The sequence below is a fragment of the Anolis carolinensis genome, chromosome 3 (genome assembly GCF_035594765.1).
Source record: "Anolis carolinensis isolate JA03-04 chromosome 3, rAnoCar3.1.pri, whole genome shotgun sequence".
Taxonomy (NCBI): Eukaryota; Metazoa; Chordata; class Lepidosauria; order Squamata; family Dactyloidae; genus Anolis; species Anolis carolinensis.
In genome coordinates this window covers 157,111,403-157,124,946 of record NC_085843.1, presented here as the reverse complement: position 1 = coordinate 157,124,946, position 13,544 = coordinate 157,111,403, and the positions used below count along the sequence as shown (strand labels likewise).

The window sequence follows — 13,544 nt, the reverse complement described above, 5'->3', positions numbered from 1 at the left end:
CTTTTTGGATATGGGGCATTGTTTATGTCTCTCAGTTAGTGTATTCTGGCATTGAATGATTGCCATTTTTTATTGGAAACTGTCCTGAGTCCCTTTGGGAAGATAGGGCAGTATATAAATAAAGATGATGATGATGATGATGATGATTAGATACACAACAAGATTAGTACACAGCAAACAATATCACTATGCTGGCTTTTGTATTGGATCACACATCAGACACTTTCCAAGTGTCTAGGACTATGTAATGTATCGGCAAATAATGTGTGCAGATCGAAGTTGGGTGGCCTTTTGCAGCTGACAGATGGTAATTTCGTTAGTGCCGATTGTTTTCAAGTGCTGGCCAAGGTCACTGTTAGGTATTGACTGCTAGGTTGGCAGGGAAGCTAGGGCTGACAGACGGGAGCTCGCCCTGTCTCACAGATTCAAACTGCCAACCTTCAGGTCAGCAGTTCAGCCAGCACAAAAGTTTAACCCATTGCACCACCGCAGCCCCAAATTGAACGGAAGGACCTAGACATTCCTACAGATAACATTTTAATCAAATCTGTGCAAAAGGCAACATTGCAAATATAGGTAGACTATATAGAATTCTAGGTTTTCTGAATTTCTAAACATATACAATACCAAGAAACACTTTCTTTAAATTCTCTTGGGTTTTTTTTTCCTCTCTCAGCTACTGACCAAAGATGTGAAACAGAGGCTGGGTTGTCATGAAGAAGGAGCAGTTGAAGTAAAGAAGCACCCATTTTTCAAGAATATGAATTTCAAGCGCTTAGAAGCTGGAATGCTGGACCCACCTTTTGTCCCTGATGTAAGTAGTGCATGAAAGAATATCACAGAACTTAAGTAGAACTTGAAAACACACTGCTTGAGATTGTTCTTTTGCCTGAATGTCTTCTCCTGTTTTCTGCTCCTGTTGAGGTCTGTTTTCCTTTAGAACCAATAGGCATATGTTGGTGGGCATATGTTGGTTTATAATGCCAGGATCCAAGCCACATTCTAGATACATTCTAATATGTTCGCATTACTTTACCTCCTCAGAACTGCAGCGGTCTCTTTCACATTACACAATGATGAAAATAAAATTTTATTTTAACTGTTATGGCAGCATCCTCTATAATGTTGGTATTGGCAGGGAAGGATAATGTAAATTCTTTAAGAAAGTATACATACCAAGGGCCCACTGTAATGCAAAAACACATTCTCAATCTCTGTATGTGTAAATTGTTGAAACTGCCATTTTCTATCATAGAAGTTGTAACACAGAGTAATATTTCTCCATTTTAGAAAAGTGTTTGGGCCATTACAGATTGATATAATATAATAATAATAAAATGTATTATTTAATTATTCACAACATTTATACCTTGCCTTTCTCAACACCAGGCGTGGGGTGACTCAAGGTGGCATTACGCATAGGAAACTATTCAATGCCTTAAAATAATGCACAATTAAAATAAACATTTTACAACAGAATTATAAAATACATTAAAAGATTTAAAACAATACCTTCACTATTAACCATGCTATCTACAATCGTAATCCAGGCTGTTCAAATAGTCATTGCACATAATTCCATATCTATCTATTGCACAAGTTCTCCAAAGGTTTGGTGACAGAGCCATGTTTTCACTCTCTTACGGAAGGTCAGGAGGGAGGGGGCTGATCTAATATCCCTGGGGAGGGAATTCCACAGCCGAGGGACCACCACTGAGAAGGCCCTGTCTCTCGTCCTTGCCAATCGCACCTGTGAAGGAGGTGGGACCGAGAGCATGGCCTCCCCAAATTATCTTAAACTCCATGATGATTCATAGGGGAAGATCCGCTCGGACAGATAAACTGGGCCAGAACCATTTAGGACTTTATAGGCTAAAGCCAGCACTTTGCATTGTGCTCGGTAGCAGACTGGCAGACTGGCAGACTGGCAGCAGAGTGGAGCTGACGTAATGGGCGGGTTGTACGCTCCCTGTATGCCACTCCGGTGAGCTATCTGGCTGCCACCCATTAGACTATTTGAAGCTTCCGAACAGTCTTCAAAGGCAACCCCGTGTAGAGCAGGTTGCAGTAGTCTATTCAGGACACACCCAGAGCGTGGACTACTGTGTCCAAGTCAGACTTCCCAAGGTATAGGTGCAACTGGCATACAAGTTTTAATTGTGCAAATGCTCCCCTGGCCACCGCCGAATCCTGGGGTTCCAGGCTCAACGATGAGTTCAGGATCACCCCCAAACTGCGAACCTGCATCTTCAGTGGGAGTATAACCCTATATCTTCTTCGTCCTTGCAACTGACCGGGAGTACCTCTGTCTTGCCTGGATTCAATTTCAATTTGTTCGCCCTCATCCAGACTGTCACAGCTGCCAAGCACCAGTTCAGAACCTGAACAGCCTCCTTAGTAGCAGGTGGAAAGGAGTGAGAGAATCAAACGTCATCTGTGTACAGATGACGTCGAACTCCAAATCTCCAGATGATCTCTCCCAACAGCTTCATGTAGATATTAAACAACATGGGAGACAGTATTGAACCCTGCGGGACCCCACAGAACAATGGCTGCAGAATTGAGCAGATGTCACCCAACAACACTTACTGGGAACAGCCCTCCAGGAAGAACTGTAGCCACTGTAGAACAGTATCCCCAAGAGCCATTCCTGCCAGGCGTCCCAGAAGGATACTGCGGTCTACAGTATCGAAGGCCACTGAGAGGACTAGCAGAACCAACAAGGACACACTCCCCCTGTCCAGCTCCCAGCATAGATCATCCACTAAGATGACCATGGCTGTTTCAGTTCCATGTCTCAGCCAGGTCTAGATAATCTGTGTCTTCCAAGAACACCTGCCCTATCTCCCCTTGGGGACTCAAGGTGGTTCAAATAACAAATAACGGCAACTATTCAATGCCGTAAAGTGCAACCAAATAAAAGACATAAATCAAATGAAAAGATTGATGATAGTGTTTCTAATAACGCTTGAAATTGCTGTTTTGAATGACCATAGAGTGGATGTATTTTGATCTCATGTTTAATTTCACTTGAATAGCCCTTCTAATACCAAAGACTGGAATCCTGTTGGGATCCTGTACTGCTATCAAAAGAGTTGCACAAATGGTTGTGATTTCTTAAAGGTAGCATACACATGATCCGTAGTGCCATTAGTCATGTCACAAGAGTCCAACTCTTCTCTCCCATTTTTGATTCCGTGGATTGGAAGACAAGCTAATTCAGGGCTGTGGTGCATTTTGTACAACTCTGAAATTACAGCATAACTGTGTTGGCTCATAATGATGAATGCATAGGATCTTGACCACATTCGTATAGGTCAGGGGTCCCCAAACTAAGGCCCAGGGGCCGGATGCGGCCCTCCAAGGTCATTTACCTGGCCCCCGCCCTCAGTTTTATAATATAATATGTTATATCAGTTTTAATAATATAATAGATTGTATATACATATAATATTGATAATAATCTTATTATTATCTTACAATATAATACTAATAGTAATACCATATAATAATATTAATTATATGGTATATATTACATATTATATAATAGTATAGTGGTATAGTTCAATATAGTAATATATAATGCTAATATTGTGTTATGCTAATAATATAATATATTGTATGTACATATAGCTGCTCTGAGTCCTCTTCGGGGTGAGAAGGGTGGGATATAAATGTAGTAAATAAATGCAGTAAATAAATAATTAATTTTAGACTTAGGCTCGACCAAAGTTTGACATGACGTGAAGGCACACAACAACAACAATCCTAATTAACTTGACTATCTCATTGGCCAGTAGCAGGCCCACACTTTTCATTGAAATCCTAATAGGTTTATGTTGGTTAAAATTGTTTTCATTTTTAAATATTGTATTCTTTCGTTGTTGTTGTTGTTGTTGTTGTTGCACTACAAATAAGACATGTGCAGTATGCATAGGAATTTGTTTATATTTTTTTTCAAATGATAATTCGGCCCCTCAACAGTCTGAAGGATTGTGGACCGGCCCTCTGCTTAAAAAGTTTGGGGACCCCTGGTATAGGTCTTTGAAGCCAACCCATGTGGAATGTGTACTGTTTCCACTCATTTCAATGAGATCTATTTAAAGATTCTTGCTTTATTGTTTCCTTTTTCCCCCATCTATCAGCCATCTCTCTGAATTGTGAATTAAATGAAATCTAGCATTTATCTGTGGCTGGCATACTATTCAGTTTTTACAACATCATACAACAGATTAATAGTCTTTTAACTTTCAGTGACAGAATATGATCTCTAAGTTGTCTTTCCAGCCAGGTAGTACTCCAATTGAATAATTTCTGAAACACTGGTGGTCGGAGCACTAAGAAAGGACAACTGGGGCAAGTTTCATCCATAAGCTTTAGTATTTAAAGGAAGAAACTTGTTGTATTAAGTTTTCTTCTTATATACCAGTTATGTCTGGCTCGCTTTTTTGAGAAAATCATGATTTTAGTTTTACTGTAGTTTATCTTTAGCTGATTTTTCTCACAATATTCGTAGAATGCCCTCAGCACTCGCTTGAGTCCTACCATGGTGTAGGATATGAGGGCAGCATCATCTGCATACAGCAATAGGGGTATATTGGTGGATGAAATTTTAGGGGGATGCCCATTTGGTAGTGAAACATGGGCGGCCAAGTCATTCAGGTATAAATTAAACAAAATAGGGGCCAGGATACAGCCCTGGCGCACCCCCCTGTTGACAGCTATTGGTTTTGAGAGGTTGCCTTGTACACCGCATCTTACTTGTGTTGTAGTGTCTGAGTATAAGCTCTTGATCAGCCAGAGCAACCTTTTGTCGATTGTGGTCTCCTGCAGTTTTTGCCACAGCAAATTTCTTGGGACAGAGTCAAACGCGGCTTTTAGATCGATGAAAGCAGTATATAGTCCCTTGTAGGGATGTTTTTGGTATTTTTCAGCTAGGTGGTTTAGCACAATACAGTGGTCTATGGTAGACCTCCCTTTTCTAAAGCCTGCCTGTTCCTCACCTATTATTTTTTCAGAGTCCAACCAGTCTAGGAGCCTGTTATATAAGTGGCAAGAATAAAGTTTTCCCACCACCGAGAGCAGGTTGATGGGACGGTAATTTGCTGGGTCATTTTTGTCCCCTTTTTTATAAATTGGGATTATAATAGATTTTGACCACGGGGCAGGAATTAGGGCTGTGCGGTTAATATGTGTGAAGAGGGGGGCCAGAAAGGCTGTCCACCATGAGATGTTGTTTTTTAGATGTTCGGGGGCTATTTGATCTGGGCCTGGGGCTTTACCGTTTTTAAGTGATGAAATCAAACTTTTAATCTCCCTACTGGTCACCAGGGGCCATTGTGGTGCATCTGTGCTACCGAAGGAGATCACTGGATTTTCTTCCCACTCCCTTCTGGGTATCTCTTCATTTGACCCATATAGTATAGTAAAATACTTTTCCCACACCTGAGCTGGTATATGGCATTTGGGAGAGGTTTTCCCAGTTCCCAGCATTCCCGTGACCAGGGTCCAGAATTGCTTGGAGTTGTTGTTTAAGAAAGCATCAACCAGGGCATCCCATCTTCTGTTCATTTTCTCCCTCTTGTTTCTCACTAACATGGCTTTGTATTGTTTTTTGATTGTGTAGTACATTTTGGGGAGATTCTGGGAGTTTTCTGGTCTATAGGACTGATAAATCTGGTTTAGCTTCTTTTTTAGTTTTGCACATTCCTTCTGTGTATCTGTTGTCCCCTCTCCTTGGCTTTGGGTCCTAAATCTGCCTACTAATTTTTTCCCTGAGACTATTAATTCTTCTGTGAGATGTGAGTATTTTGATATTGCTTCCTCCGCAGTTTCTGTTTCTGCTATGATCTTTCCCAACTCCTCCAGCAAGAAGGGGTCTGAAGTTGCTGGAGGTTTGTTTTGCTTTTTTGTATCCCATTTAAGTCTGTTTCGTCTTATGTTTAGGGTGGAATTATCTAGATCAGGGGTCCCCAAACTTTTTAAACAGGGAGCCAGTTCACGATCCTTCGGACCGTTGGAGGGCCGAACTATAGTTGGCCACCGAGCAATAATAATAATAGTAATAATAATAATAATAACAACAACAATAATAATAATAAAAAAGAGGGTTGGAAGAGACCCTTTGGGCCATTGAGTCCAATCCCTTTCTGGTTTTGTGCACCGAAAGCACAAGCAAAGCATCCCTGACAGATGGCTACCCAGCCTCAATGTTAATAATAATAATAATAATAATAATAATAATAATAATAATAATAATAATAAAGAGGGTTGGAAGAAACCCCTTGGGCCATTTAGTCCAATCCCCTTCTGCCTTTGTGCACCAAAAGCACAAGCAAAGCATCCCTGACAGATGGCCATCCAGCCTCAATGTTAATAACAACAACAACAACAACAACAACAACAACAACAAAACAACAATAAAGAGGGTTGGAAAAGACCCCTTGGGCCATTTAGTCCAATCCCCTTCTGCCTTTGTGCACCAAAAGCCATTAGTATTGCCCCTGACAGATGTCCAGCCAGCTTCAATGTTAATAATAATAATAATAATAATAATAATAATAATAATAATAATAATAGTTGTAAGAGCCCCCTTGGGTCATTTAGCCCAACCCCCTTCTGCCCTTGTGCCATGGGGGCCGGATAAATGGCTTCGATGGGCCGCATCCGGCCCCCGGGCCTTAGTTTGGGGACCCCTGATCTAGATAGTGTTGTGGACTTATGCGTTGTGCATTAGGAAGACTTACTATATAAGAAATTGGGAGATGGTCACTTTCTGTTCTGGGTATTGTGGTGAAATTCTCTATATGTTTATACGTGTGATTTGCTACCAGAACGTAATCTATCACACTGCTCCCACTTCCTGATATATAGGTAAATTCGGCAAGTCTCTCAAATTTAGGGTCTCCATTTATTATGTTTAGCGCTAGTCTTGATGTCATAAGCTTTAGTGTGAGTCAGTGCAGCCAGTGGGGAACTGGTGAGGTTAGCACAGGTTGCACAGATCTAATGGAGAAATGCTGCCCAAATCTCTGTGCAGCCACTTTATGTCACAAGGCATTTGTTCCAACTCGCTGAATGGGACAGCATTCAGAAATAAATAAATATTTAATACCCAAGAAATCCTGTTGCTGACCGTCTACTACTTCAATTTTGCTGCAATACAACTTAACAGAAAGCTTAATTAAGACAATTCTTTTCTGCCTTCCTAAACAGGGTAACAAAGCAAAGCTATAATGACAGCATTATCAACCATTGCAATGGAATGGACACTGTGGTTAACTTGTATGTAAGCTTTACATACAATTGCCACACACTCTTTGTGTATTTCTGTTAGAGAGGGAAAGAGTATTCCTGCCAGCTGAGCATTATATTGTTGTTAGGATTTCTAGGAGTTGAAAGCCAAAGCATCTGGGGACCCCAGGTTGAGAACTATTGGTCTAAGGGAATAGTTGGAATTATAGCACCTCAAGACATTTTGTTGTTTTTGCTACTACCCAACAAATTTAATATGCAGTAGGCTTCAAGCTGTTCAAAGTGGTCACAAGTCTATTACATACTGGTCCTCAAGTAGAAAATGCAGACCACTGAAGAGCACACTGTGAAAAATTTGTACAGCACTTTGCAGACAAAGTAGCTCAGATCAGCTCCAACCTAGATGGTGCTGTTGAAACAATTCTAGTGGATGGAGCCTTGAGTCCTAATTGTCCAATATGCGTTTGGTTCTTGCCTTTTCTGCTTTATCAAACAGGCAGAAAGAAAATAATTGAGTGGATAAAAGGAGTAGTTATTACCTTCTTACAATAAGGCAGCAATCCAACTTGTCTAAATTGTGAGGCCTTTGTTGAAAAAGCCATCCTTGAATTCTTCCATAATGGATAACACTTTGTAGTGATTTTTCTTCCTTGGTTAAAAATGTCATTTCCTAATTGGTTCTGTCATAAAAACATGGGAAATGTTTATTAAACTGCAAAAACTTTGTTTCTACGGGACATCCTGCAGCACATTTTTCTATAGTTTTTCAATGAAATAAGTATCTCATAAAGTCTCAGTCAATTCAGCATAGTTTGTGGCAGTCATGAAAACAACGTTTCTGGAGTATAACAACTGTTTCCAAAGTAAGTAGTGAACAATGAAGCAGTAAATAACACTTTCAAACCAGTATCAGAAAAATTTTCAAATTTTGTTACATAGTATAATTATCAACCAGTGTCCAACCTACTATTTTGGGGCAAGGTAAATGTGGTGGTCTCAACTCCAGGAGTTTCGAGATGAAATCGATTATCTATATCAAGTCTGGTTATGGGACAGGGACAGTTGAGGGTGCCCTTGATGCCGGGAACTGGATAGGGGGGTGTCCATATTGGTTCTACTGGATCTTTAACTGGTTTTGAATACCATCAACTATGGTATCCTTCTGGGATGGGACTTAAGAAGCCCTGTACTATAGTAGTTCTCTTCCCTTTTGAAGGGCAAATCCAGATGGTTGTGCTGGTGGACTCCTGTTTAACCCCCTGGCCATTGGGGTCCCTTGGTACTCTGCTTTGTCCCCCATGCTATATAACTGGAATGAAACCACTGGGAGGGTTCATTTGGAGTTTTAGGGTACTATGCCAGCATCATGCAGGTGGCACTCAGTTCTATTGTTCCTTTCACCCCAATCTAAGAAGGCTGTCCTGGTCCTAAACTAGTCTCTGTCATCATTAATAAGCTGGATGAGGGCAAAGAGATGGAAGTTTTATCCCAATAAGACAGACGTGCTCTTAGTCAATCAAAAGACAGATCACAGAATAGGAATACAACCCATGTTAAATGAGGTTACATTCCCCATTGAAGACCCTGGTTCACAGTTTGGGTGTACTCCTGGACCCAGCTTTGAATTCGAATGCCCAGGTTTCTGTAGTTGTCAGAAGTGCCTTTGCACATTGTTTCTTGGGATGCCAGGCTGGTACATACCTTAGTCACATCCCATTTGGACTACTGTAACATGCCCCCAATGGTGCAGCGGGTTAAACCGCTGAGTTGCTGAACTTGCTGACCAAAAGGTTGGCAGTTGAATCCATGAAGCGGGGTGATCTCCCACTGTTAGCCCCAGCTTCTGCCAACCAAGCAGTTTGAAAACATGCAAATATGAGTAGATCAGTAGGTACCGCTCCAGCAGGATGGTGATGGTGCTCCATGCAGTCATGCCAGCCACATGACCTTGGAGGCATCTACAGACAATGCCAGCTCTTCGGCTTAGAAATGAAGATGAGCACCAACCCCCAGAGTCGGACACGACTAGACTTAATGTCAGGGAAAAACCTTTACCTACTAACCTAACACAATCTACTTGAGATTGCCTTTGAAGAGTGTTTGAAAACTTTAGTTGATCCAAAGAGCTGCACCCAGCTCTTAATCAGAGTAGGTTACAGTGATCATACTATGTCCCTGCTGCAAGAGCAACACTGGTTTCCTCTTTGTTTCAAGGCACAACTCAAAATGCTGATTATGACATATAAAGCCATATATGGCTCAGGTCCAAGTTATTTGACATGTTGTATCTCTTTCTATGAGCTGTCCTGGGATCTGAGATCATCAGAAGAGGCTTTTCTCTTGGTATCATCACTGTCACTGTCAATATCACAATCACAGTTGGTGGAGATCAGCAGGAGGACCTTATCTGTCTTTACCCCTGGATTCTGGAGCCAGAATGTCCCCTCCTTGTTGTCCTTCTGGAAGCCAACTGAAATCTTTTTGTCCAGACAGGCTTCTAAAACAGAATGTACTTAAAGAATAGGATGGGTGGTTCTGTCCTGTTTTAATAAAACTGTTTTTGATGCTTTAATTTTTTCATTATTTTTATTCTGTTGCAAAGCCCAGCCAAAAAAGAATCTTGGTGACTTGGTTTTTACACCTGTTCCTGGGGTTATTTGGGGGTGCTGATTCATAAAATAGTATTAGATAGACTGCACCTGCTCTAGTTTCTTAGATATGGTTATCATGATTCTTTACAGGCAAACAGATGGCTTTACAGGCAAACAGATCCCACCGCTGCCACCAATTGTAATGATGTGTCTGACAGGGATGGAATCTTTTTTTGATCCCACCGCTGCCACCAATTGTAAAGGATGATGTGGCAGAGAGGAATCCCTTTTGATCCCACCGCTGCCACCAATTGTAAAGAACTGTGACAGGGAGGAATCCTTTTGATCCCACCGCTGCCACCAATTGTAATGATGTGACAGGGAGGAATCCTTTTGATCCCACCGCTGCCACCAATTGTAAAGGACTGAGGTGACAGGGAAGAATCCCTTTTAGATCCCACCGCTGCCACCAATTGTAATGATGTGTCTGACAGGGATGGAATCTTTTTTTGATCCCACCGCTGCCACCAATTGTAAAGGTCTGAGGTGACAGGAATGGAATCTTTTATTTCCCACCACACAGTTACCACCAATTATAAAGATGTCTTGTTGATGATGTTAATTATATTATTATATATTTAATTATCTTCGCTGCCACCAAATGGAGGAGATGTCAGGCAGATGGCCCTTATTATTTTTAAGATTTCTTTATTTACTTCAGAAGGTGATGTTGCTTAACTTAGAATATGAGTGTGATAGAGACTTAGATGGTTTGAAGAACAAAACAAGTTTATTTCAAGTACAAAGCTTAGTAGTTCAATAACTTCTTTGAGGCATTTAAATAACAGTTACAATAGATGTTGAGGTGTTCTAACTTCCAAAATACTTTCTTCTCTCAAAACCAACTATAAACTGATCATTTAGATCTACTGGGATTAATTCCCCTTACTCCACAGCCTCCACAACTAGCCCTAAACAAGTCACCTAACTTGCTTAGTCTGGCTCTACCAGAGGTCTGCTTTCCTGGTTTCCCTCAATTCTGGAACCAGTCTATCTCCTGTGACTAACAATCACAGACTCCCTAAAATAAGTCACCTTATTTTAGAATTGACTCAAATTCCCTCATTTGAGCCACCCTGATCCTCCACTTGAGAATCAGTCCTCACTGTAATTTCACCATTACAGACTCTCACTGACTGGGTTTTTAAAATGTTCCCTCCTTTTTCCTTCAAACAGCGGTTGGCTCCGCCCCCGTTGCTATGGTAACCTGCCTTAGAATGCTAAGATGGCTACCTTCCCCTACATATTATCAACTCCAATATTCACCCATTTTAAACATAGCCAAACCTGACTGTTTAAACAAAATCAAACAAACATGTCATCTATAAATCAAAATAAAATCACACACTTCTTTACACTGATCTATACCATATGTTCTGTATCTCAAAACCTAGAGCTGATAGGGGAAAACGAGTGCCATTTTTGGAACCAGCAAGTCAAATATACCCAGAAACAGGTCTAATGTTTGAGGCACCAAATGTATGTTAGGCAGTGTTATTGATGTGTTGAATTCTTTTGATTCTGTAAAGAGTTTAATTCTATTTTATTGGGTTTTTTATTGTTCTTTTAAACTATTAGACATTTTGAATCCCAATTTTGAAAGAAAAGTGGGATATAAATAAATGTTGTCATCGTCATCATCCAAGATTAACAAATTGTTCAGTTGCTTATGCTGATTAATATAGAAATATTTTTATAAATTGATTGTTAGCACACCTGGGAGGAATAACAAGGCATTACTGTTCTTATGGCGCAGTCTTAACCTTTCTTACTTGTCACTTCAATTATGTGTTCAGGTTCTCTTATATTTTTTCTTCTTTGTGCTGGGACAGCCTAGAGCAGTGTACTGCAAAGATGTATTGGACATAGAACAGTTTTCAACTGTCAAGGGAGTAAACCTGGACCAAACAGATGATGATTTCTATTCCAAGTTTTCTACAGGCTCTGTATCAATTCCCTGGCAAAATGAGGTAAGTATTCCTACATATATACATGTATTCCCTTTTCAGCACCTGGCTTTATGTTTTGTGTTAAAAAACATTGCATAAATAGATATATTAAAAACTGACAAAATAAAGGAATCACAAACTGCTAAATAGCTTTAGACCAAAAACGGGCAACAGTGACTGCATTGTCTGTAGTCCTTCCTTTATGCACGAGGCAGGGTATTGTGGGCAAGCATACAGATGTGGTTTGTTCTGCTTTACAGTCACACAGGATGAAGGATTCTTCTAGGTAGTGCCATTTTGCCAGGTTGTTTTTTGATCTGCCAACGCCTGGCTGAGATGCTGGGGCATATATTCTGTTTGAACATGTGATTGATTGCCACTCAAGACAACCTTCTATACCTCTATATTTTCCAGCTATGTTAAGACCTTATGAGTCTTTCAAACTTTTATTAATAGCAAATTAGTATTTTAAGATTCTGTAATGGACCTTTTTTTTCCAAGACTTTTTGCACACTTTACAGTTGTTGCTATCTGCCTTTAAGTCATCTCTGATGTATTACAATCTTATCCCAGTGTTTTCCTGACAACATGCATACAATGTGTTTTGGCATTGTTTTCTCTTACGATCTATCACATGGAGACCAAGAAATGTTTTCTTGGTGCTGCCGACATGGATTCTGCCAGAGCCCATCAAATGACACAGGGCTCTTTCCAGCGGAACTCCATTGGACTCTATGCCGGCAGCACATAGACACAGCCCTGAGTAGTCAGATGTATTCCTGACTCCTCATAGAGGATGCAGTAGGCAGCCAGGGACAACAGCTAAATGTTGTGGGAAGGGATCCCACAACTAACCATGGTAAAGGGATGAAGAAATACACTGCCCCACAGTTTCCCCCACTGTCCCTCAGCTTCTTAGCCTCCATGTGATGAGGTCCTTAGACTGACTTTCTCAAGGTCACCTAGTAGATTTCCGTTGCTGAGTCCTTGTCCAAAACTGAGACCACTAGAGCACAATATTTAACTATAACTATAAAATAACTATATTTTATTTTCTGCTAAATTAATGTATATTTTAAAATTAAAATATATATAAAATGTTTGAATACTTAAGAGTGTAGGTTTTAAAGAAGTACGCTTCATCAGTGTCCTTTAAAAATCAGCAAGTTTGGAGTTGCCTCTTCTCTCATATTTCTGCTGCTCTCAGCTGTATGGGTTCTTCCAACTTTGTTCCATAGCATAACTGATCAGGCTCACAAGCACACATTCAGCATGTTTCACTTGAGAACAACACTCATTCACAAGTGAACCATGATGATTTTTGCTTAAAGAGCAGTTAGGAATAGAATGCCAAGTCAATGGGAAGGAAAGGGTGATGATTAGGAAGTAGGAGATAATTTCACCTTCTGAAGAATAGATCTAATGTGGTAAAACTTTTATCATTTGTAATAGAGATTAGTGGCGTGCATTTGGATAAAAGCTTTTCCCATTTTGTTTCCCGCTTTCGTTGCGGGGCCTGATCCGTCTTTTGGAAAGCCTCCCAAAAGTGGGAGGGTTGTTTTCGGTTGTTTTGTTTCAGGGCCCAAAAATCAGCCCATAATGAGGGAGGGCTTCCCACCCACTGGCTCCCTTTCCTAAGGTGTTTTGCTGCCTGGCAGGCACTGTGCTTCTTCTCTTCCTCCTCCTCCCT

The 13,544-nt window shown here is 40.6% G+C and overlaps 1 protein-coding gene across 5 annotated transcripts in view; it reads left to right on the top strand.

Moving 5' to 3' along the window:
* The window catches only part of grk5 (G protein-coupled receptor kinase 5), a 325,889-nt gene that overhangs the window by 299,071 nt on the left and 13,274 nt on the right, over window positions 1–13,544 (top strand). For all 5 annotated transcript variants that reach the window (XM_008119541.3, XM_062975644.1, XM_062975642.1 and 2 more), the window contains 2 exons: window positions 677–814; window positions 11,738–11,875. In XM_008119541.3, the coding sequence (XP_008117748.1) occupies window positions 677–814; window positions 11,738–11,875 (276 nt within the window). The remainder of the gene's footprint in view (window positions 1–676; window positions 815–11,737; window positions 11,876–13,544) is intronic.